The sequence below is a fragment of the Microcaecilia unicolor genome, chromosome 11 (assembly GCF_901765095.1).
Source record: "Microcaecilia unicolor chromosome 11, aMicUni1.1, whole genome shotgun sequence".
Taxonomy (NCBI): domain Eukaryota; kingdom Metazoa; phylum Chordata; class Amphibia; order Gymnophiona; family Siphonopidae; genus Microcaecilia; species Microcaecilia unicolor.
This window is the reverse complement of record NC_044041.1, coordinates 50,332,612-50,357,254: the sequence shown is the minus strand read 5'-3', so window position 1 is coordinate 50,357,254 and position 24,643 is coordinate 50,332,612. Positions and strand designations below refer to the sequence as shown.

General features: G+C 44.5%; 1 protein-coding gene across 1 annotated transcript in view; it reads right to left on the bottom strand.

Annotated features, from left to right (window-relative positions):
* Positions 1 to 4,516: 4,516 nt before the first annotated feature.
* Positions 4,517 to 24,643, bottom strand: part of MMP17 (matrix metallopeptidase 17) — a 177,736-nt gene continuing 157,609 nt past the window's right edge. Inside the window, exons 7-10 of the mRNA XM_030218414.1 lie at positions 20,331 to 20,413; positions 11,740 to 11,892; positions 7,168 to 7,425; positions 4,517 to 4,977 (exon numbers count right to left, since the gene is read on the bottom strand). Coding sequence (XP_030074274.1) covers positions 4,670 to 4,977; positions 7,168 to 7,425; positions 11,740 to 11,892; positions 20,331 to 20,413 — 802 coding nt within the window. The 3' untranslated portion in view covers positions 4,517 to 4,669. The remainder of the gene's footprint in view (positions 4,978 to 7,167; positions 7,426 to 11,739; positions 11,893 to 20,330; positions 20,414 to 24,643) is intronic.

Below are 24,643 nucleotides of genomic sequence, written 5' to 3'. Positions count from 1 at the left end.
TCCTATGGAAAGAGGAGAGCTTGTTGTCAGGGCCGTGCCAACAAAGTAAGCGCGGTAAGCACCGCAGGGGGGCGCTTGCCTTCAAGGGCGCCGCGCTGTCGAGCTGTATTAAAAAAAAAAACAACTCCTCCACTCCATCCCCAATTCCCCGGCGCTTTAAATTTACCTTGCTCCGCCTCTGATGTCTGTGCAGCGTCAGTGAAAGCGCTGCCTGTCTGACGTCTCTCCATCAGTCTTCCCTTCACTCGTTCATTCCCTCTGTGTCCCGCCTTCTTCTGACGTCATTTCCTTGAGGGCGGGACACAGAGGGAACGAACGAACGAAGGGAAGGATGGTGGAGAGACGTCAGACAGGCAGCGCTTTCACTGACGCTGCGCAGACATCGGAACCAGAGGCGGAGAGAGGTAAATTTAAAGCGCCGGGGAATCGGCGATGGAGCGGAGGAGGCTCAGGCCAAACCCAGCCATTTCCTCCATCGCGCCCCAGACGTGCCTTGGAGCCAGGCAGGTCCGGGGGGGGGGGGATGGTCTGCAGGGGGGGCGCCAACTGATGGTCTGCAGGGGGCGCCAGGGACCCTAAGCACGGCCCTGCTTGTTGTACAGAGAAACTGATCCCATTGATCCTATCAGACCCTGGACAGCAGGGAAACAGCTTATAGTGCCCAATGTATACAGAGTACAACTTCTACACATTACACATGATATTCCACTAGCAGGACATCAGGGGATGACACGCATACTAGATTGACACAAAACTTATATTAGCCGGGAGTATCTCGAGCTGTAGCTGATCATTGTCAAACCTGTGATGCGTTCCAAAGATTGGGTAAGACCCAAGATCACCCCCGAGCATCCCTGAAATCTTTACCCATTATCAGTGAGCCATTTGAGAGGATAGCTGTGGATATAGCAGGGCCTCTAGTTGTCCCTAGCTGGACTGGGAAAAGATAATGGTGGACTTTGCTACCAGATATCCTGAAGCGGTAGCCTTATCCTCAATAGAAGCAGAGAAAGTTGCCACTGCCCTGATAGAAATATTTTCCCGGGTAGGATGTCCACGAGAAATACTCTCAGAACAAGGGACACTGTTTATGCCTGAGCTAATCCAAAATCTGTGGGCACACTATGGAGTGAAATCTGTACGTACTACCCCATATCACCCTGAAACTAATGAAATAGTGGAGAGATTTAATGGGCCATTAAAGTATATGTTGAACACTTTTGTGGAGTCGGGACACAGAGACTGGGGAAAAGTACTTGCTCTACATACTATTTGCATACAGTTAAGTATCCCAGGAGTCTTACCGGGTTCTCCCCCATTTGAGTTGCTTTATGGCTGGAGGATGAGAGGGCCCCTTGACTTAATAAGAGAACATTGGGAGGGGAAAATTGACTTGACACCCCTGTAATTGAATATGTAGTCAATAATACATCAGAAATTAGAAGACCTTGTGGGCTTTGTCAGAGATAACTTGCAGGCAGCCCCAACTAAGCAAAAGACCTGATATGATCATAAGGCCCTAAATAGAGAGTTTTATGAGGGCCAGCAGATATTTGTTTTAGTCCCAGTCTGTCAGAATAAGCTTCAGGCTAACTGGGTGGAACCTTACAAGGACATGCAATGCCTTAATGATACAAACTAAGGACTCTCAAGACAGAAAGCAGTGTACCTTTCATGTAAATGTGTAAAGGCCTATGCAAATCACAAAGCCATGGTACTAGCTGTGTGTAGCCCACCAGAAGAGTGTCAGGACATTACTAGCAGAGACATTGCTAGAGGGATCTGACACTGAAGAGAGACTGTATGTACAGACTGTGGAAAAACCTTCAGTCAAAAGGGAGAACTACAAGGACAACAGCAAACATGTATGAAAGAGACACATTTTACATACACTGAATGTAGAAAAAGTTTTATTCATAAATCACAGCTAACAAAGCACTAGAGAATCCACACAGGAGTAAAGCCATTCACATGTGCTGAATGTGGTAAAAGCTTCTGTTATAAGCACTGGAAGGGCAGTGAACATAATACTGATGGACTCTCCAGAGAGGAAGAGCCAGAATCGCCCTGACACTGGACTGTCGAAATCTGACCAGCGGTCTGTAGAGACCGCAGTCTGGGGTATCTCTCTTAAGGGGGGAGGTGTGGCAAAATTGTGAATTTTCCAGCATATGAATTATAAGAATATTTCATGAAGTGTATTTTCTCTAGTTTGGCCAGCAGGTGGTGCATGGTTATGTTTAAAGCTGTTACAGAAAAAATGACTGTTCCTTCTTTAGTTTAACACAAAGAGGAAGTAATCTGCAGTGATGTGGCCATCTACTTTTAAAAAATTGTTGTTCTGGGCTCTGATTGGCCCAGGAGTTCAAATCTACTCTGGAAATACTGAATTTTTCTCCAGTCTCAGCCAGGGAGATGAGAGAAAAAGATCACTTCACTGAGACCCTGTGAGCAGTTATATTCTGTAAACTGTGAGCAGCTATATTTCCTGTACTCCACAGACACTATCTAGGTAGTGACTAAATATTTACTATTGATCCATATTAAGTTACCTGTTACTGTGTGCTATTTTTGTTTAATCTGTTTTTATGGTTCACTGTTCAATGTTTTTATGACAATAAACCTTTTTTTAGTTTATTGATTCTTCTTGTCTGGACTGAGTAAGAATCCTGGTGATTTGTGTGTTGGGTCTGTGAGTGCTTTCTAGGAACTGTGGGACCACTGGGAGTGTGGTCCCAGTAACCTAGAAATCACCGGGGATAATTTGAGATTGGGAGACTCACTCAGAGGCGGTTGGGACCCAGTCGGTGGGAGGAGTGTGCTAGTGTAGAGCACATGCTGGGACCTGAGCAGTGCTGAGGGCAGACCCCCTAAGTGGTCACAGGGATAACCCCAGGTGAGTGATAGGCGTTCCGTGATAGTGGGTATCCTGAAAAGATGACTGGCTAGGTATGTCACGAGGACTGGGTTGAGAACCCATGCCTTACAGTATCACAGCACTGTACACTTCCCTCAGATACTTCAGCAGAGCTGGCTTTATGTTAGTCAGGCTGCAAACCAATGTAATGAAGGGAACTTACTATACTGTACTATACTAACAAGAGCAGCTGGTTACAGCCTCCTACACTTTTCTGCCAGCTTCTATTGTGGATATCCTTCCCTTAAGGGAAAAAACATATGGAATGCTCGTGATAAACTTTCTGCCAGGTCACTAACGTTGGAGGCTTTTTAAAATTGCTTCCTTTTCGCCCATTGCAGTTGGAGTGGAAGGTGGAGGCTATAACTGACTCAAAATTGTATTTTTTCATTTTGTTTTTCATAGAAAATTACTTCTGGCTTGCTATGAGTTAACCCAGAGCTTTACTGTGTCAGGGACATTTTATCCCTGTCTCTTCTTGCCCCCCCCCCCAAGTCTTATGAATCTAGACTGTATCTTGGCACTGCCCAGACTGCTCTATATTGTCTGCTTGGCAGCTGTGCCCACCATAGTGCTGAAGGTGTGACAGATGAGTAGGTGCTGTAGCTATTGTGTGTTTGTGTCAGTGGCATAGCTAGGTGGGGCCATGGGGGCCTGGCCCCCCCAATTCACTCTGGGCCCATGGTTGGCTGGCGGGGGTCCCCAGCTCCCACCTGCTGAAGACTTCGTCCAGTGCTGGTCTGCGGTGGCACCGCCGCATTACCTGCCCTGGCCTCTCTCTTCCTCTCACGTGAAATTGAAAGGAGCATGCCGGACGTGAGGGGAAGAGAGAGCAGGGCAGGCAACGCAGCGGCGCCAGAGACCAGCACTGGAAGAAGTCTTCAGCTGGTGGGGGTTGGGGACCCCCGCCAGCCAAGGTATTTGCGGCGGCAGTGGGCAGCGGAGGGGTGGTGGCAGTGGATGGGGGCGGCGTTGGCGTTGCGGTGACCAAAATGTGCCCCCCCCGCCTTGGGCTCTGGCCCCCTCCCACCTCGAGATCTGGCTATGCCCCTGGTTTGTGTGTGTGTGGAGGTGGGGGATGGGAGGTGGTAGGGGGCGGAGATGATTCAGCTCGGGGAAGAAATATGTACAGCTTGCAGTTTCTAATCTGTTGCCACTCTGCAACAACAATATATAACAACCCAAAACAACTGATCAATAAATTGAGCTGGCCTGAAGCATAAGAGCCAGCTCGGTGGGTGGTGTGCATCCCTGATATTGAGCAAACGCCTTCATTACTTTTAGGGAGGGGTAATTTGTATTTCATTTGGCACCCTCCCCCGATCATCATGAAATGTTGGTGCCCATGGCTTGAAGATTTACGACCCTGTAGATTTATGTTTCCATACTTCATTTTCATCAATTCTGTTTTCACAAAGCTCCTTTCAGCGATGCAAATTTCCAGAAACAAACCTGCCTTGATAAACCTCTTCCAAAGAGCTCTAGCCTCAAACACAAATATGCATCTTTATTTTTCAGCTGTGTGTGTTGTACATCAAAAAAGAAGCAGACTCTAGACCTTTACCTTGGATTGTTATTTAAAAACAAACTGCAGTTTATTTCTCATGGAGAATTTCAAATCTGCCCTTTCCCCATTGCTAGGAATGTTTCACGCTCAGCTGTGCCCCACAGTGCCTTGTGGTTTCAGGCAGTAGCTCTGGTGTCCTTTAATTATTAGTGAACAATAGTCCTTGTCTAGTCTAAAGCTGGAGGTCATAGCACTGTGGTGAGGAAAACTGCAGTCCAGAGACTTAGTGTATGTCCTGTCGGGAGCTGGTGTGGCTGCCAGGGCCACAGGAAGTGCGCTGAGGATGTACAGGAACAAACTTCGTAGCCGTTTTCTGACCTGCTCTCATCGTGGTGTCCTTGCCGGGGTTTGGCTTTCGAGTTAGGAGAGTCAGATTGCATGCCTGTACACACCAGCCAGTCCTGTGCTATGGAGCGGGGGTATCCAGCATCTACTTCCATGCTGTTGTCCAGAACTTTCCAGTATTCTTTACCTCGGAAGAAATACGCTGCCCCTAGAAGGACACATACACAAGCATGGCATGAACCAATACCGATTGCAGAAAAACAGTGAACATGTATGACAGGGTGAGTGTGACACAGCACTGAGCTCTGAAGATGCCCACAGCTGGTGACGTAAATTCCACACAAACAGCTCCCACAGTGCTGGGGGAGGGGAGGAAGAAAGAAGGCATGATCCGAGGGCATGGGGTTCTTCTGCCCTTTTGAATACTGATCCCTTAATAACCAACCAGGTTTTTAACCTTTTTCACAATAAATATGATGAAGCAGCCTTAAGTTCAGGTGGCAGATCATTCCAGGCCTGTGGTACAAGCCCACTGTTTGGTTTTTAAATAAGTACATTTCAAACGACAGCCTGGGTGATGGTAGACACAATTGTACCTCAGCCACTGCACACAAAGCACAGCTTTCTACCAAGGCCGGCTGAACCTATGGACCACGTGAGGCACTGACTGAGGGTGCTGGTGATAAAGGGCACCAAAATCCCAGTTCAGTCTACCTTCAAACTCCTAGAGGGATAGATACTGGACTGGGATTTTGGCACTATCACTGACGCCCTGAGCCAGTGCCTCATCTGGTACAGTGGGGGGGGGGGGGGGGGGGGGGGGGACGAGAGAGAGAGAGAGAGAGAGAGAGAGAGAGGGAGATACTGGATCACAGGCGGGAGTGGAGGCACAGATAGCAGGTGGGGGGGGGGGGGGGGGAGATGCCAATAAAAAAAGTTGGCCCAGGGCACTACAGTTCCTTGAGCCAGCCCTGTGTGCCACAGCTATCTTTGTAGAAGTAGAGTCACGTTATTTGTGCTCAGACCTTGCTCCACTTTGCCACTTTCTACCTTCATTCGCCATTCAGCTCGTCTCTCCTCCCCTCTCATGTTCTGTGTCTATTCCAAAAAAGCTTTTCTTGATGTAAAGGCACCAGAATTTGTCCCGGTCATGTAGGGGGTAATTCTCCACAGGTCATCTAAAGTTAGGCAGTGGGATGCTGCGTGCAAAGCACAAATTCTATATCGTCAATTACAAATGTAACTGCCGTTACAGAATATTAGCGTAAGTCCGCAGTTATGTGCCTAACTTTAGGTATGAGTACTTAGCTAGCTCAATGGCTGGTGTAAATGCTCATGACTAACTGCTATCGGTTATGCACCTAACTGACAGTATTCTATAACTTGCGCACATAAGTGCTAGGCTCGCCCCTGACCCGCTCATACTTCTCCCAGGTCCACGCCCCTTTGCAATTGTGTGCTAGGGTTTTGCGCAGAACCGGTTTTAGACATAGTGGGGCGCAGGGCAAAAATTAAGGAGGGGGCCCCTGATGATCCCCTCTCCTCCCCCCCCCCCCCGATCTCTCCACCTGCATTGCTACTACGTGGTCCGGGCATCTTATACTCTTCTCCTCACACGGTCTGGTCCGTCTGTCTCCTTTCCCTTCAGCTCACCTTGCTGTCTTCTTTAAAAATGTATTTTCCTTGTCAGAGGAGCCCCGGGAACAGCAGCCATCCTCACAAGCTGCCCCGAAGCTTTCCAGTGATCTGCTCAGGCGGAAACAGGAAATTGCATCAGAGAGGAGTGGATCGCAGCAGAGAGGGAAAGTTTCGGGGGAACCTGGAGGCAGCTTGTGAGGATGGCTGCTGTGCCAGGGCCTCTCTGAGAAGGGAAATAATTTTTTAAAGAAGATCGGGAAGGTGAGGGGAAGGGAGGAGGAGATGGATGACTCCGGCGCCCTTGCTGATCTATTTCTGACTCCTGACATCCTGCGTGCACGTCCTATATGTAGCCCCGTGTAGGACGTGCATGCAGGACGTCAAGAGTCAGAAACAGATAATCAGCGAAGATGCTGGAGTCGACTGGCGCTGAAGAAGACTTCGGCTGGTGGGACAATCCCTGCCAGCAAAGGTACCTGGCGGTGGGGGGGGGGGGGGGGGGGGGGGGGGGGGGGGGGGGGGTCAGCGGCAGGGGGAGTCAAAAGTAGAGGGGGCCAGAGCTTAATCTGTGGGGGCTCATGCCCCTGTGGCCCCACCTAGCTATGCCCCTGATGCCTAGGTGTATTTTTTTTTACTGTGTGGACTTTTCAGGCATCATATATAGAATCTAGCCCCTAAGAGTCTAATCATGTGGAGAAGTTTATAGAATAAAGGAGTTACTGTCCACATTTATCTCTGTACTTTGATCTAGATCACTCACCATCTGACCACCTCATGGCATCATCTAGTGTGCCTGGCACACCCTTCCATGGGATGGATTCTGACGGATATCCAAAATCCATTCTCCTTTCCTGGTCATCGTACTGCCAATAGAGGTTGTCCTTGAAGAAGTAGGTCTTGTCATTGTAGGCCCAGGAGAATGCAGCATCGATTCCTCCTAGTGGTAATCCGAAGTCTGTGATGGGGCGTGGATAGCCCTCCTCCACATTATTGTCTTTGAACACCCAGTATCTGTCTCCTGGAGTGGGGAGGGGCACAGGAAAAATGATTATGTGTGGAGATTTATAAGGGCTGAAGGAAGTTGGGGGATGGACAGAGAAAAAAGGATTGGATGTGAAAGAACCAAGGAGGATTGTAATTTAATTTTACATCATTGGTTATATTTTGCTTTTTCAATCACAGAAAGTACAGAGCAGAGTACAACATAATCAATACATCTTAAAATAAACAGCAGAGTATAAAATACAATGCAAACAATCCTCCGAAAACTCACACACATATATAGTTCAAACGCTTAAAATATTTGGTATATAACAGTTTTGAACATTTGACCAAACAACATATAATCAACAATTTTAGAGATCTGAGATCAGTATTTTGTTTTTTTAAAGAGTTGTGGTCTGAAGGTGGGGAGGTTTGAAAAAGTCAAGGTCAATGGAGGTTGGCTGGTATCTTTCGCAGCCTGAAGTGGTAGCCCTCTTTGAGTCTGTTGTCAATAGGTTCCATAAGAGGTAGTGTCCTATTATGGATTAAAAACTGGTTAAAAGATAGAAAACAGAGAGTAGGGTTAAATGATCAGTATTCTCCAGGGCTTTATTGGAGGGGGTACTTGGGGGTACTGAGTACCGACACCTTTTCCATGGTCTGCTAAAATTGACCCATGGTCTCCAAGTTTTAATGAAAGAGCTCAGGCTCTACACACCAATTCTGCCTTGTCATAGATTCGGTGACTGGTTGCAGGGGGTCTGGCTATTGTGGGGTGGGTCCCTCAGTGATCACCCCAACCCTGGCATTTGAGTACCGGCACCTTTTTCGCTAGAAAAAACGTACTGGTTTTCTCAATGGGAAAGGGTAGACAGTGGGGTTCCCCAGAGGTCTGTGCTGGGACCACTGCTTTTTAACATATTTTTAAATGATCTAAAGATGGAAGTAACTAGTGAGGTAATTAAATTTGCTGATGACACAAAGTTTTGCAAAGTTGTAAAATCACGAGAGGATTGTGAAAAATTACAAGAGGACCTGACTGGGAGACTGGGCATCTAAATGGCAGATGATATTTAATGTGAGCAAGTGCAAAGTGATGCATGTGGGAAAGAGGAACCTGAATTATAGCTACGTAATACAAGACTCCACATTAGGAGTCACCGACCAGGAAAGGGATCTAGGCGTCGTCGTTGATGATATGTTGAAATCCTCAGCTCAGTGTGCGCTGGGGGCTAAGAAAGCAAATAGAATGTTAGGTATTATTAGGAAAGGAATGGAAAACAAAAAATGAGGACATTATAATGCTTTTGTATCGCTCCATGTTGTGACCACACCTCAAATATTGTGTTCAGTTCTGGTCATCGCATCTTAAAAAAGATATAGGGAATTAGAAAAGGTACAGAGAAAGGCAACGAAAATAATAAAGGGTTGGAATGACTTCCCTATGAGGAAAGGCTAAAACTTCTAGGGATCTTCAGCTTGGAGAAAAAACTGCTGAGGGGAGATATGATAGAGGTCTATAAAATAATGAGTGGAGTGGAACGGGTAGTCTTGAATCGCTAGTTTACTCTTTCTAAAAATACTAGGACTAGGGGGTATGTAATGAAGCTACAAAGTAGTAAATTTAAAACGAATCGGAGAAAATGTTTCTTCACACAACATGTAATTAAATGCTGGAATTTGTTGCTAGAGAATGTAGTAAAAGCAGTTATCTTAGCAGGGTTTAAAAAAGGTTTGGATAGCTTCTTAAAGGAAAAGTCCATAGACCATTATTAAAATGGACTTGGGGAAAATCCACTGCTTATTTCTAGAATGTTTAAACACACATGAATACAAGTGTATTGCTTCTTCAGCTTATTGAGAGTGGAGTAGTCTCATATATAACACACGATAAAGATTATTTGATTTTTCACCCAATGACTGGGTGTATTATCTGTGTGTATTGTCTAATCATTGACTTAACCTCCACCACCCTTTGCTAATCTTATATATGAAAATATATTTCTGTTTATCAATATGCTATCATCTAATTTTATGCAGCACTTAGCTTGAACAAGTTGGTGCTCTTAAAACCCCGACAGGTCCCCGTTTCGTGGCTACTTTTTCAAGGGGGAGTCACCAGTTCAAGTAACTGTCTCAAGTGCAACTGCAGAGTAATGCTGCAGTTGCACTTGAGACAGTTACTTGAACTGGTGACTCCCCCTTGAAAAAGTAGCCACGAAACGGGGACCTGTCGGGGTTTTAAGAGCACCAACTTGTTCAAGCTAAGTGCTGCATAAAATTAGATGATAGCATATTGATAAACAGAAATATATTTTCATATATAAGATTAGCAAAGGGTGGTGGAGGTTAAGTCAATGATTAGACAATACACACAGATAATACACCCAGTCATTGGGTGAAAAATCAAATAATCTTTATCGTGTGTTATATATGAGACTACTCCACTCTCAATAAGCTGAAGAAGCAATACACTTGTATTCATGTGTGTTTAAATATTTTGTTATATTTTGATGCTCGACAGAGCACAGGCACAATTGTTTATTTCTAGAATGAGCAGCATAAAATGTATTGTACTTTTTTGAGATCTTGCCAGATACATGTGACCTGGATTGGCCACGGTTGGACATAGGATGCTGGGCTTGATGGACCTTTGGTTTGTCCCAGCATGGCGATACTTATGTACTTTTGTATAGGCCATATGGTCTTTATTTGCCTTTATTTTTCTATGTTTCTGTTTACCGTACATACTCAACTATAAGTAAATAATTTTGTGCTGAAAAAATCATCTGAAAAACTGGGGTTATCTTATCTATGGGTAGCACCCCATAGCACTAAGAAATTTAATTTCCCTGCAACCCTGTTGATGGCACGAGAAACTCTGCAGTTTGGCATCTCAATCCCCCTCCTTGCTGCTGTGTACCTTCAAGAATCTCTCTTCCATACATGTCGCCTGAAATCTGCTTTGGAGTGATCCTTCTGACCTGTCCTGCCTATTCAGAAACAGGAAGTCGGGTCAGAGGGGGTGGGATGAGTCAGAGGGAGCACAGACTTGCACAGGAACTGGGTTCGCGGGAATCCCACGGAGATGGAAGCAGTTCTGCGGGGTTCCAGTGGGGGCGGAAGCTGTTCCTGCAGGGTTCCTGTAGGGACGGAAGTCGTTCCTGCAGGGTTGCTGTGGGGATGGAAGTCGTTCCTGTGGGGTTCCCGTGGAAGTATACGCTGCACTTGTGCCAGCCTCTCACTTACCAAGTACCAAGTACCAAGTTCTATGAGTGCTGTCTCTTCCTGCTCCTTGCTTTAACAGCACAGATGTGGAAAGTCTCCATTAAGGAGGTGGTAGAGACACAAATGGTGATGGAATTCAAAATGCATGGGATGAACACAGAGGATCTCTAATTAGAAAATGGAAGTTATAAAAAACCTAAATGACTGCATGTGTGTGAATGTGTTGAGTGACGCTTAGATGGTGACTCCAGCTGTGATCAACTAGGGCTGATACCGGGCAGACTTGTATGGTCTGTGTCTCATTCATGGCAATCTGGTTTAGGATGGGCTGGAAAGGGCTTAGGCAGCAACTTTAGTGGCTGGAACATGAGGACAGTGCTGGACAGACTTTTACGGTCTGTTTCTCACAAATGAGAAGACAAATAGGCTGGAGTGGGCTTCGACGACAACTCCAGCAGTTAGAACATAAGGATAGGGGGCAGCAGAGAGAGCATGCTGGATCTATGTATGTTTGCATGTGTGTGTGTGTGTGAGGGGAGGGGAGGGGAGCAGAGGGCATGATGAATCTGTATGATAGGGGAGGAAGAAGTGTGTGTGTGTGTGTGTGTGTGTGTGTGGGGTGCATCAGAGACGGCATGGTAGATCTATGTGTGTGTGTGGGGGGGGGGGGGGGGGGGGTGACAGCACAGAGGGCATGCTGGATCTGTATGGTGGGGCGTGAATGAGGCAGGGAGAAGTGTGTGTGTGGCTTTGCCTTATTCACAGGTCACACCAATTTTGAGTATTTTAGTCCCAAAACTGCCTTTAACTTATACATGATATCGACTTATAGTCAAATATATAAGGTATTTCTTTGGCAGCAGATAGGAGAGAGTGCAGCTCCTGTGATTTTACTACTGTGTGTGTGATCTGAATGAGTGGAAGAAAACCAGAATGGTGAATTTTTATTTATTTTTATTGATTAAGTGCTATTATACATTGCAGCCTTGTAAGCAGCTTCAATACTATTGAAAAGTACCATGTAGATATGTTAAATAAATAAATAAGATACAAAGTTGAGGTGGCAGAGTCTATGAGCTCTCCAGAATAAAGACTACAATGACCTGGGTTTTGTTCCTACCTTTGAAAAAGACGATCTTGTGGTCCGTGGTCCTCTCGTACACAGCATCCAGGCTGTTCATGTTTAGTGGCAGTCCCTTCCAAAAGCGATGGATCTGTGCCGGCTGCAGGGATACCAGGTGTTTGTTCCGGGTCAGCCTCCAGAAATATTTCCCTAGATTAGCAAAGATGAGATGTTACCATAGATAGATGCAGGGAAAGAGGGAAGAATGTATTCGTAGTTCCACAGAAATCTGCTTTTTTGTGAGAGAGCACCCCTGAAGAAAGGTATTTAGAAAATAATTATTACTAGATTTGATTCCATTCAGTGAAGTAGATGGTTTCCTTTTTTTAACCTCCCTTGATGGATAGAGTTACTATAGTTACCATAGTAAGTACCATATACATACTAAATGTATAATTCCTCATGTATTACCACTATTCATGATGTATTGTAAGCCACATTGAGCCTGCAAAGAGGTGGGATAATGTGGGATACAAATGCAACAAATAAATAAATAAATAAATAAATAAATAAAAATAAATAAATAAATAGGGCCAGACTGAAGCAGTCATGGTGTTTGCTCCACTGCAACTCTAAACTTCTGGACCTGATTATTTGACAGAAACTGGATCTGAAAATGGAAAGAGGCATCAGGAGTGGGTCAACCTGTCCACAATAACCTGAAGCTATTTGGAAATCCCACTGTAGGAGTTTTTTTTGCCATCAGGCTGCTAGAGATCCATCTATCTCAGGGGCTGATGCAGAAAGTCGAGCCCTGATGGATGAGTGCATGGCTTCTACTGTGAACTTAACAAGAATGAATGTTATGCCCATAGCTATTACTGATGTTCTGACCCCATTACATGAGGCAGCTTGTGCTGTCTGTGTGTTACAGATTACATGTCTATGTATTTATTCAGCTGTGTATAATAGACCAAGTCCCTGCATTTCTGCAATCTTCTGGATTAGCTTTTATGAACATCTGTGCTCTGTACTCAGTGCCTTTTGGAGCTTTGTTGTTACTGCTTGCCTCTGAGCATGCTGGGAAGAGCAGATTTCTCCCTCCCTCCGATTGCTCTTCTGAGGTAAACAGAAAGAAATGGTAACCCGTTAGAGAGCTGTGCCTAGATCACAGATCCAGCATGTAGAGAGCTTGAACTCTCCATGCTGAGGCAGTAAATTGCTGCTTATTTTTTTTCCTCTCAGAGTTAGTAATCCATAGTGATTTTTCACCTGAAGTGGCTGCTGCTGTGAATGTTGTCAGTGCTGTGTTTGAGAATTTCATATTACCGGTCACTGACAGTTTCTCCTCTCTGTGAGAGAGGGGCTAATCACAGACACAGACTCACTCTGTATGTACAGAATCCCTAATCTGGTTCAACACAACTTATTTGTTTATCTTTTCATCAATTGTATTAAATGAAGAATTGGATTTAGGATTGGAATCTCTTCTTTGTTAAAAAAACATCCCCAGGTTTAACTCTCTGAACATACTCAGTATAGAAACACAGTATAAAAGTGTCAGCATACATGTCCTAGAATGTGATTCTGCAGATAAATAGCAGCCTTGCAAATATTTCTTGCACATAAAATGTTTATGATGCTGATATTTATGCACAGGATAACATTACAGTACACTGATACAATTTGTTTTTGCCTCAGACTTGTACACAGAACCGCTTCTTCCCATTCTGTCTTAAAAGTTGTGGGTACCAGTGGCATAGGAAGGGGGGGCGGTGGGGCGGCCCACCCCGGGTGCACGCCGCTGGGGGGGGTGTCAGCTCCGCTGGTTCCCTGCTCTCTCTGCCCCAGAACAGGTTACTTCCTGTTCCAGGGCAGAGAGAGCAGGGAACCAGAGGAGCCGACGCAGCTCCCAGCGACGTGCACTTGGGGCGGAGCGGCCCTCCCACCCGACCCCTATCCTACACTAGTGGTAAGAAGAATGCGCTCCAGGGGGGGGTGCATGCGCCGAGGGGGGGGGGGTGGTGCGCAGCGGCGACCCACCACGGGTGTCAGCCGCCCTCGCTACGGCACTGGTGGGTACTGTTATATTCACAGCAAAAAGAAAAAAATGGCATTAAATTTAAAAAAATGGCATTCTCTCAATTAACCCTTCTACCCCTTTTGATGTTCAAGTTGTAGTGGTCTGCTTGCTTTAAAGTCTTCTGTGTACTTCTCTGCATCAGGGCAGAATAGCTAATAGCCTCATCTCTATATATTTTAATATTCTGTGTGCCAGTGTCCTTTGCACAGATTGTTTTATTCTGAATGAAACTGCTCTATCTACCAAGGGAGGTTAAAAAAAGGACACCATCTACCTCACTGATTGGAGACTGACCATATTACCCCGCTTTTATGGGCTGAGCATTGGCTTCCAGCCTTTTTCCGGATGTCCTTTAGTTACTGATTTTAGTATTTAAGGTTTTACAATCTGGTTACCCTATTTATCTTTCTCAACTTCAGTTGTATTATAATCCCCCGACGACATTTAGCTCTTCACAAAATTGCCTCCTTCAGATTCCTTCTTGTACCTTTGTTCATCTTTCCTCTTTTAGGAATAAACTATTTAGCGTCCAGGGCCATACTTTATAGAATACTATTCCATTTGATCTACGTCTCGTACACTCCTTATCCGATTTCAAGGCTAAACTAAAAACATTTGCTTCATCAGGCATTTGGGTCTTAGACACTCTTTGTTGCCTGGCTGGGATACGGGTGTCCAATATGTTGCACTATGGGTTTTCTAGATTTCCTTCTCTTTTCTTTTGTGTTCTACCTATTCTATTCTGTATCATTGTAGTCCTTTCTTTTTTCTTTTGATATGTTAATAGTGTAAACCACTATGATAGCTTTCTTATAAGTGGTATATTAAATCTGAATAAACTTGAAACTGCTCTACATCATGTAGCAATACAATTGCACATAGACATCTAGCTAACTCTATGCTTCTGCCCACGCTTTCTGCATCAGCTCCTCAATGTGGCTTCTTCTCTCATGCCCTCGCATATCCTGTTTCCAAGAGTGCAGTCACTCATGGCTGCACCTCCTTTCTTGTTAAACACAGTCTCCCTTTAATTAATTGGAAATAAAGACAATGAATAATGGAATGTGGGGGCTCTCTTTTCTTCCTGATCTGCAACTGTACTCCTCTGAAGCAGGTCACAGTATTGCGAGGAAAGCAAGGAATAAGATCAGAGGCCGAAAAGCAGCACTTATTCTTTTAAATGGGTCCTACTATATTCTAGCAAAAAGTTAAAAAATCGGGAATCTTTTCAGGCAAGTAGATTTACTGGTGCACCATCATCATTTTGTCACCATTATTAGAATTATCCAAGAAATGTCGGTGTATGTGAGCTTAGGAGAATGCAACCTTCCTCAGATGTCAGTACTCGAGTAAGCTGCATTAAGTAGCAAAGAAAAAAGAGTCACATATGGCAGATCTATTTTATTTTACTCTATAAATGATTAAATCACTGACCTCTGGCTCTGCCCTTCATCAGGAATAAAAGCTGAAAAGAAAAACCATGTGTTCTACTTATGAGCAGTATCGCCAAGCGTGAAGGTGACCTGACATTATTGCTCACAGGTTTCAAACTTGCACTGATTCAGCCTTTTGTCTGCATGTCGTACTATCCCTTGGCTTCTATAAATTTGCACGCCCAAGTTATGGTATATGGATAGCTGTGTGCATAAACTAATAACGAGCTGATAATTGGTGTTAACAATCAATAATAGGCTACAATTAGTCTGAATTGGCGCTAATTGGCAACAATTAGTGGTTACATATTCATTTTTTTTTGGTGTTATATAGCATGCATGGTTCTACATCAATTCACACCAGACAGTTCCCACCCAACAATTCCCATCTGCAAAATTACCACCTAGGTCAATTCCCACCGCTCCAGGAAGGGCAATTCCAGTGGTGTGCTGGAGCAGGCTCTCACGGGCTCGCAAGAGCCGGTTGTTAAGTTTGTAAGAATTTTGGGAGCCGGTTGTTAAAGTAGGGCCCTCCATGGCTACTTTAATAACTGGCTCCCAAAATGTGGTCTTGGACCCCCTGCTGAATTCTGTTTTACGTTGCTGGTGGGGATGCTGAGCTTTGCCAGCCAAGTAAATAGACTGCTGCTGCTCCCCGCTCCTTGTTTCCGACTCTGAGCAGCAGGCTGGGATTTCTCGAGCATGTGTGAGAAGTTCCAGCATGCTGCTCAGAGCAAGACGTTGGGAATGGTGGCAGTCCATTTATTGGTTGCCAGCAAAGGTATGCCTAGCGTGCCTACACGAAGGGAGGGAGGAGAGAGAGGCAAGTGTTGCTCCCCCCCCTCCACCCGGCCACCCCTGGCCCTTCCAACTGCAGAGCTGGCTATGTCGGGAGAAAGAGCCTGTTGTTAAAAATTTACCAGCACACCCCTGCCCCTTTATAAGCATAATGGAAGATGGTCTGGCATCTATCTCCTTTGCTTTTCCCTTCCAGACATGCAGCTTCTTTGTGAGGGGTAATGCCCCCCCCCCACACACACACCCAAACTACACCCATGTCACTTCCCCTCCAAGACATAACCTTTAGTACACCACAGCCAACACCAAAAAAACAAAACAAAAATCTGAATATAGAGCATAAAAAATAAAGAGCATAAATTATAACCCCCAACGCAGTCCAACACAAAAAAACCTAGAAAAAAATCATTACAACCTGATTCCAAACAGATTCACTAACTTTCTCAAACCCAGAAAATTACCTTTCCTACAAACCTTCAGAGGCCGAAAACAGGATAAGTCTCATCCACTCCCACTTGGTTCTGCTATGAAAAATCAGTTTTTTTCCATATACCTGGATGACTGTCAGCGACACACAGCTTCACCTCCACATAATGGTGCTGTTTGACAATTCCCACCCACTCCCACCAGATTCCGCTATCAAAAATCTGCTTTTTCCACAAACCTGGATGACTGTCAGTGACACACAGCTTCACTCTCACCCCTCCACACAATGACGTTGTTTATGCAAATTCTGACCCATAAAAAGAAAACCCGACAGATGCAGGAAAAAGAAGACCAAATACTACATCCTGGCAAGAACAAACTTTGCAGGGTGGGAAATAACAAGGAGGGAATAGTCCTAGGAGGGAATTGTCTTCCTTGAGTGGGAATTGGTCAGAGGGGAATAGTCTTAGATGGTGTCACGGAACCCAGGTTGATGAGCCCTTGGGCTGCAGCCAGGCTGCTGCAGACAAGTTTTCTGGGGAGGCGCAGAGCAGAGGTGAACCAGGCACTGAATACAAACAGGATACCAGACATGGCAAATAGACAGAGCACACTCAAGACAATACACAAGGCAGGAACAAGATTCAGGATTCTCAAACAGGAACAGGATTCAGGATTCTCAAACAGGATTCTGGAACGGGCTTGGCTTGGCTGGAACAGGATTCTGCAATGGACTTTGCTTGACTTGGCTGGAACAGGATTCTGGAACGGGCTTAGCTTGGCTGGAACAGGATTCTGGAACAGGCTTGGCTTGGCTGGAACAGGATTCTGGAACAGGCCTGGCTTGACAGGGAACAGGATTCTGAAAGGGACTTGGCTTGACAGGGAACAGGGACAGAACTAACTCAAACACAGAGGAGGAGCAGAATCTAGCTCAAACACACAACAGGAACAGAACTTGGCAATGCCCCACAGAACTCAAAGACAAGGGAAGCCACTCACAGGAACACTGTAAGCTGTACCATACAGCACGCAGGGAAAAGGGAAGCCACTCAAATGAATACTCAAGGGTGTACCACTAGGCACTCAAGGAAAAAGGGAGCCAACTATAGGAATACACCCTAGGCTGAACCTTACAACACTCAGGGAAAAGGGCAAGCTACTCATAGGAACACTCTAGGCTGTACCTTACAGTACTCAGTGAAAAGGGGAAACCACTCATAGGACACTCTAGGCTGTACCTTACAACACTCAGGGAAAAGGGGAAGCCACTCATAGGAACACTCTAGGCTGTACCTTACAGCACTCAGGGAAAGGGGAAGCCATTCAAATGAAATACACAAGGCTGTGCCACAGACTCAAATAACAGACACTAGAGACAAAGGGAACATCAAGCAAACAGGGAAAGCTGCCTTTACATACACAAATCAGATAAGGAGGACTGCTCACAAGAATCAGGAGACATACACAGCAGACAAAGTTAAAGCAGGCAGAGACAGAGTACACCTAGCTGCACGGGAGTAAGGTAATCAAGGAAGCAGCTAGGTTGTGGAAGCAAAGTAATCAAGAAGCAGCTGGGCAGGCAACAACCAGCTCTCTGAACAATGAAAGATAACAAGGGAAACCACACAAGGAAACAAAACAGGACTTTGCTTAGAAGCAAAGTTAACAGGCTAATAATCCATACAGGTTTAAAGCAGAACAACACACACAGAGAAACAGAAGAGGGCTTTAAGCAGAACAACCCACACAGAGAAACAGAAGAGGACTTTGCTTGAGAGCAAACCTAATAGGGAAGTAATCCATACAGACTCAAGCCAAAACCACACACACAGGGCTCAGGGCTGTGCCCAGAGACACTAACAAGAAAACCAGTTCCCTCAGAATCAAACAACATACAACAAGAAAAAAAAGAAAATAGACCTGTTGCAAAGGCAATGTAGGAAATCTCCCTGGGTCCTTATAAAGGAGTAGGCTGATGATGTCTCAAGTAGGAAATGAAGAAGAAGCAGGGAGACCAAAGCGATGCTTGGCTTCAGGTACACCAAAGCGAGGTTTGGCTAACAGGAAGAACAACAAAATGAAATGGAGCAGAAGCAGGGAGACCAAAGCAAGGCTTGGCTTACAGGAAGAAGAACAACAGGAAAAAAAGCAGACTGGAGAAGTCACAGAGCTAGATACAGAGAAACAGTAGGTCTGAACATAAGGGCACGGCCACAACCGTGACAGATGGGAATTGTCCTGGGGGGAATTGGTGAGTGGGAACTGTCCCAGTGGGAACTCACTGGATACCAACATGAACGTTCAAATTCTATTGTGTGCACCTCCTAGGGGGTGTGGCCATGGGAGGGTATGGACGGGTCAGAGCAGGGCATGCCTAGCTGTTATATGTGTAAGTTATAGAATACTAATATTTACATGCCTAACTGCCTACAGTTAGGCGCAAACACATCAGCTTTTGACATGGCATAAGTGCCGGTGCCTATATTTAGGTGCGTATGTGCAGGCTGAGGCTAGCAATCTATAATGGCAGTTATGTGCACATTGCCGTTATAAAATTTGCACTTAGTGTGCTGTATTCTGGCACCTAACTTTAGACGCCCTTTCTTGAATCTACCCCTATGTGTCCATGTTAGGCATGTGTACATGTCTGTAGATCAGCTTGACCATCTTGGGGCTATGAGGACAAGCATTGAGAGCCACTGGTTCAACATGTGTCTGTAGATCATCTTGACTTTCTTGGTGCTGTGAGGACCAGCATCAACAGCCACTGCTTCAACATGTGTCTGTAGATCAGCTTGACCTTGTTTGGTCTGTGAGGACCAGCATCGAGAGCCTCTGGTTCTACATGTATCTATAGATCAGCTTGACCTTAGGTCTGTGAGATCAAGCATCAAGAGCCATTGGCTCTAAATGTGTCTGTAGATCAGCTTGACCTTCTTGGGTCTGTAAGGAGAAGCATCAAGAGCCACTGGTTCTACATGTGTGTGTAAAAGTTCTGGAGATAATATGTGCTGTCTTTTCCAAGTTGGTGCATAGCTAGGTTGTCTTTCATAATCTTTTACAAGTTTGTTGCTGACCTAATTTCTCAGTAGATGCACTGCTCCCTCATTCAAACAGCTGCATTTTTTTAAGGTGCACATTTAAGATTTTAGATTACATACAGTTGAATGGGAACACACAGATCCAAGTTTCCAAGTTAATTTAAAGTTTTATATACTGCCTAATCATGGATCTTTCTGGGTGGTTTACAATATCGAAATAAAAAAAAAAGAATTAAAAGAACTCCATAAATATATAGGATAGCAAAAAAAAAAAAAAAATTGCATCTAGTGCTCGATGTCCCAGCCCCAGTCCAGAATCAGGGATCTGCAGGGCGTTTAAAAGGTTATAATATTATATTTAACTAAGAATCAAAAGCATCCTGGAATAAGAAAGATTTTAATTTGTTTTTAAATGTTGACATTGAATCTTCTGCACAGATGGACAACTGTAAAGCATTCCAAAGAGAGGGTCCAATAACATAGACCAGATAGTGTCCAAACCAATAATATGATAACAATACATCCCCACACTTCAGGATTTAAAGGCAATTCCAAAGCTTTTGGTGGCTAATTGGAAAATCTAGCATTCAGATAGTATGCCTGGTATTTTGTTTATGGAAATTGGTCCAATTAAATTAGGATGTCCAATCTCTGAGTGGGAAGGGCTCAGAACATCAGTGCCCATATTGAGATGAAATATAACCTTGATACAATTGCACAGGGGGTGTACATGGGTGCAGAGCATGGGTGGGTAATGGGTGTGTTGCCAAGCATCGCACACAACTTATAGAATACTATCTGTATACTAATTTACACCAGCCATAGACCTGGTACAGCATAACTCCAGCTTGGAAAGGATCTCACCTTTGAAGAAAAACGCTTCCCCTCTGATTTGCGCTACAGCATCAAAATGTGTTGTGCACCTGTCCGGCTCATCTTTTCTTGGCCTGGAGAGTGAGGGAAGAAAGATAGTGAGACCCCTGAGGAGGAACCTTCACCTAGCTAATACCCTGCAGTGGCGCTTCGAAACTTGTTCTTCTAACACCCCAGAACTGACCAGTGATAATGAATGTGCAGTCAGTGTTGGAAAACAAGGAGGTTAAAAGGCCTGCTGGCAGCCAGTTGCATTGCAGCTGTGTATATATGGTTTTCTCAAGGGCAAAAGATGGTTGTTTCTGGTGAAACTGATCTTTTCAAAGCCGTTATCATACATTGCCAGAGATTCTCACATAAGCTGATAAGATGTTATTGTTACCTTAGAGAAAAGCAAATCCTTGTTTCTCAGGCCTGAGTCTGCTGTTGACGATGGAATTCAGTCATCGAGTGTTACTCTAAAGCAGGGGTTCTCAACCCAGTCCTGGGGACACACCTAGCCAGTCAGGTTTTCAGGATACTCACAATGAATATGCATGAGATAAATTTGTATGCACTACTTCCATTCTATGTAAATCTGTTTCATTCATATTCATTGTGAATATCCATGTGGACATAACACAGTGAGAGCCATTCAATGGGCTAAAAACACACATGCAGCAGGATAAACTGGTGAGGAGCTTTGAGGCTTTTGTACTCTGATCCTGGCAGTTGGCTGTTTTGGCTAGGAACTGTCTGCTTTTTTAGGTGGGGACGTTTGAGCACACTGGCTCTGTCAGAAGGTGGGGAAGGAAGCCAGGCTCACTCATTGCTTGAGTGGGAGAGCAGGCAGGCTATTTAAGGAAAGAGAGGAGAGGCTGGATGACTGTTTTTGGGTCAGCAGATTAGTTTCTGTCTGTATAACTGGTGAGGGATTGGGAAAAATAGGCTGGCTTGTAGGGGTGACTGCTTATCTTGGCAACCCTAGTGCCTTACTGGGAAAAAAAACTGTTGAGGGCACAAGTTGAGCATGAAGAGGGAGAGAGAGAGTGTGTGTGTGTGTGTGTGTGTGTGCGTATGTGTGCTGGATAGAGGGATGGCCAGAGTAGGGTTACCATATGGCTCCAGAAAAAGGAGGACGGATTGAGCCAGCCGGGTTTTACTTCCATTGCTTTCCACTGAAAGCAATGGGCAATTACTTCCATTGAAAGCAATTACTTCCATTGAAAGCAATTGCTTTCCATTGAAAGCAATGGAAGTAAAACCCGGCTGGCTCAATCCGTCCTCCTTTTTCTGGAGCCATATGGTAACCCTAGGCCAGAGGGCATGGGATTTAGGGCTTTCAATTTTTCTGGATTCTTATTCATCAATTCATGGAGCCTGAGAGAAGATCTGAGCTGCTACTGACTTTGTGAAAGTACTGGCATTGTTATTGCAAGAATTAGCAACTCCATGTTTTCTTCAGGCTCTACAGATTGATAAATTAAGATGCCTCAAAACCAGGACCAATAGTTATGTGTATGACGGGTATTCTTAGGTGAATTCTACCCTAAATCCTTAAAAATCCTGCATATTTGAGAAATATAAAACTAAAATAGGGCCAGATTACAAAGACACGAAGAAATTATACCAACTCGTGAACAAACTACTAGACATCATCTTGGTCACCACAACCAATATAGACATCCCATCTGCAGACAACCTTGCTAAATACTTCAATGAAAAAATTGCAAACCTATGTAACATGCTACCTCAGGACAACACCGATATCGAAAATTTCATCACTGGCTTGGACCCAACCCCTGGTGAATACCCAACGGACCGAACCTGGTCAAATTTCGCTCTCCTCACCGCGGAAACAGTCACCCAGGCGATTAATAGGTTCTCCAACTCTCACTGTAAATTGGATACCTGCCCCAGCTACCTAATAAAATCCGCCCCCCACCGCTTCATTGCAGACCTTACATCCCAATTAAACTACATGCTTCAACTAGGTCTCTTCCCTAAGGAAAATGGCAACATCCTACTCACCCCAATACCAAAAGATCCCAAGAAAAAAATCAAACGAAATCACTAACTACCACCCAGTAGCATCAATCCCACTGGTGGTCAAACTGATGGAAAGCATGGTAACCAAACAACTTACTGATTATATAAACAAATTCACAATATTACATGAATCACAATCAGGATTTCGCCCCCTCCATAGCACTGAAACAGTATTATTTACCCTTCCTAGCCAAATTCAAGCAGGAAATAGCAACAGGCAAAAGCATACTTCTCCTCCAATTCGATATGTCCACTGCGTACGACATGGTAAACCATAAAATACTACTAAGACTCCTAGATTACTTCGGGATTGGCGGACACATACTTAGTTGGATCAAGGGTTCCTAACCACTAGAACATATCAAGTGAAATCAACATACCACCGTGGAAAGCAGAATGCGGAGTACCTCAAGGATCACCACTATCACCGATCCTTTTCAACCTAATGATGACCCCACTAGCCAAATCCTTATCCAACCAAGGCCTTAACCCTTTCATCTATGGAGACGATGTCACAATATACATTCCTTACAAACATGATTTGACAGAAGTCACCAGTGAAATCAAGCTCAGCTTGAATATCATGGATTCATGGGCAAATGCATTTCAACTAAAACTCAACACAGAAAAAACACACTGTCTCATCCTCTCATCCCAATACAATACGAACAAACCCACAAACATAAACACCCCAGATTATACCCTCCCTATCTCAGACAGCCTGAAAATTCTCGGGATTACAATCGACCGTAACCGCACACTGGAGAACCAAGTGAAATCTACAACAAAGAAAATGTTCCACTCAATGTGGAAACTCAAACGCGTAAAACCATTCTTCCCGAGGGAAACATTTCGCAACTTGATACAATCAATGGTACTATGCCATGTAGACTACTGCAACGGAATTTATGCGGGATGCAAAGAACAAATTATAAAGAAACTTCAGACCGCTCAAAACATGGCAGCCAGGCTTATATTTGGAAAAACACGATAGGCTTATATTTGGAAAAACGCGATTCGAAAGCGCCAAACCCCTCCGAGAAAAACTGCACTGGCTCCCAATCAAAGAACATATTGCTTTCAAAATTCTGCACCCTGGTTCATAAAATTATCTACGGCGAAGCCCCGGGATACATGACAGACCTCATAAACCTACCAACCAGAAACACAACAGGATCAACACGAACATACCTAAATCTCCACTACCCAAGCTGCAAAGGACTCAAATACAAATCAACCTATGCTTCCAGCTTTTCCTACATAAGCACACAACTATGGAACGCATTACCAAAAGCTGTGAAAACAACTTATGATCACCTAAACTTCCGGAAATCATTAAAAACTAATCTGTTCAAAAAGTCATATCCTACCGACCCAAATTAAATGCCTGTACCCTGCAACACAACGAAACCAAAGCTCGTAATGAATGTATAATAACTCTTCCTCTCTACGATTCTTTTCCTCTCTATGATTCCCTAATGTGTCTGTACACACGAACCTTATTCTACCACAACCTTAATGTATTTGTTCATACCGGAATTGGTGAACGCCTTTATGATACGACATAAGCCACATTGAGCCTGCAAATAAGTGGGAAAATGTGGGAATCAAATGTAACAAATAAAATACATTAATTATGGCTCAAGGATAGTGGTTATATTGAGTTAGTGTGAAAAAGAGTTGCAGAATTTTTCAGAATTGTTAAATTTTGTACGCAGAATTCTGCCAGGAGTACTGATTTAAAGTCCTAACTTTGCAGCCGATCCTTTTCGGCTTCTTTTTAACCAATTTCCTCATTTTATCATAGTTGCCCTTTTGAAAATTAAATGCTGCTACAGTAGATTTCCTTTGTAACTTCACTCCAGATATTAGCTCAAATTTGGTCATGTTATGGCCGTTATTTTCCAGCAGACCCAACACCGTTACCTCTTGTACTACGCCCTGCATTCCACTAAGGACTAGATCTGAAATAGCTCCTCCTCTTCCCGGTTCCTGGACCAGTTGCTCCAAGAATCAGTCATTTATTATGTCTAGTAATTTTACCTCTCTAGCACTCCCTGATGTAACATTTATCCAGTCAATACTGGGGTAATTGAAATCACCCATTTTTATACTGTTGCCCAATTTGCCAGCTTTCCAAATTTCTGTAAACATTTCGTCATCTGTCTGCTCATTCTGTCCCGGTGGATGGTAGTACAGCCCTACCAGTATACTCCTTCCCTTCACACATGGAAATTCTATCCATAAGGATTCCGCACTGCTATCTGTTTCATGTA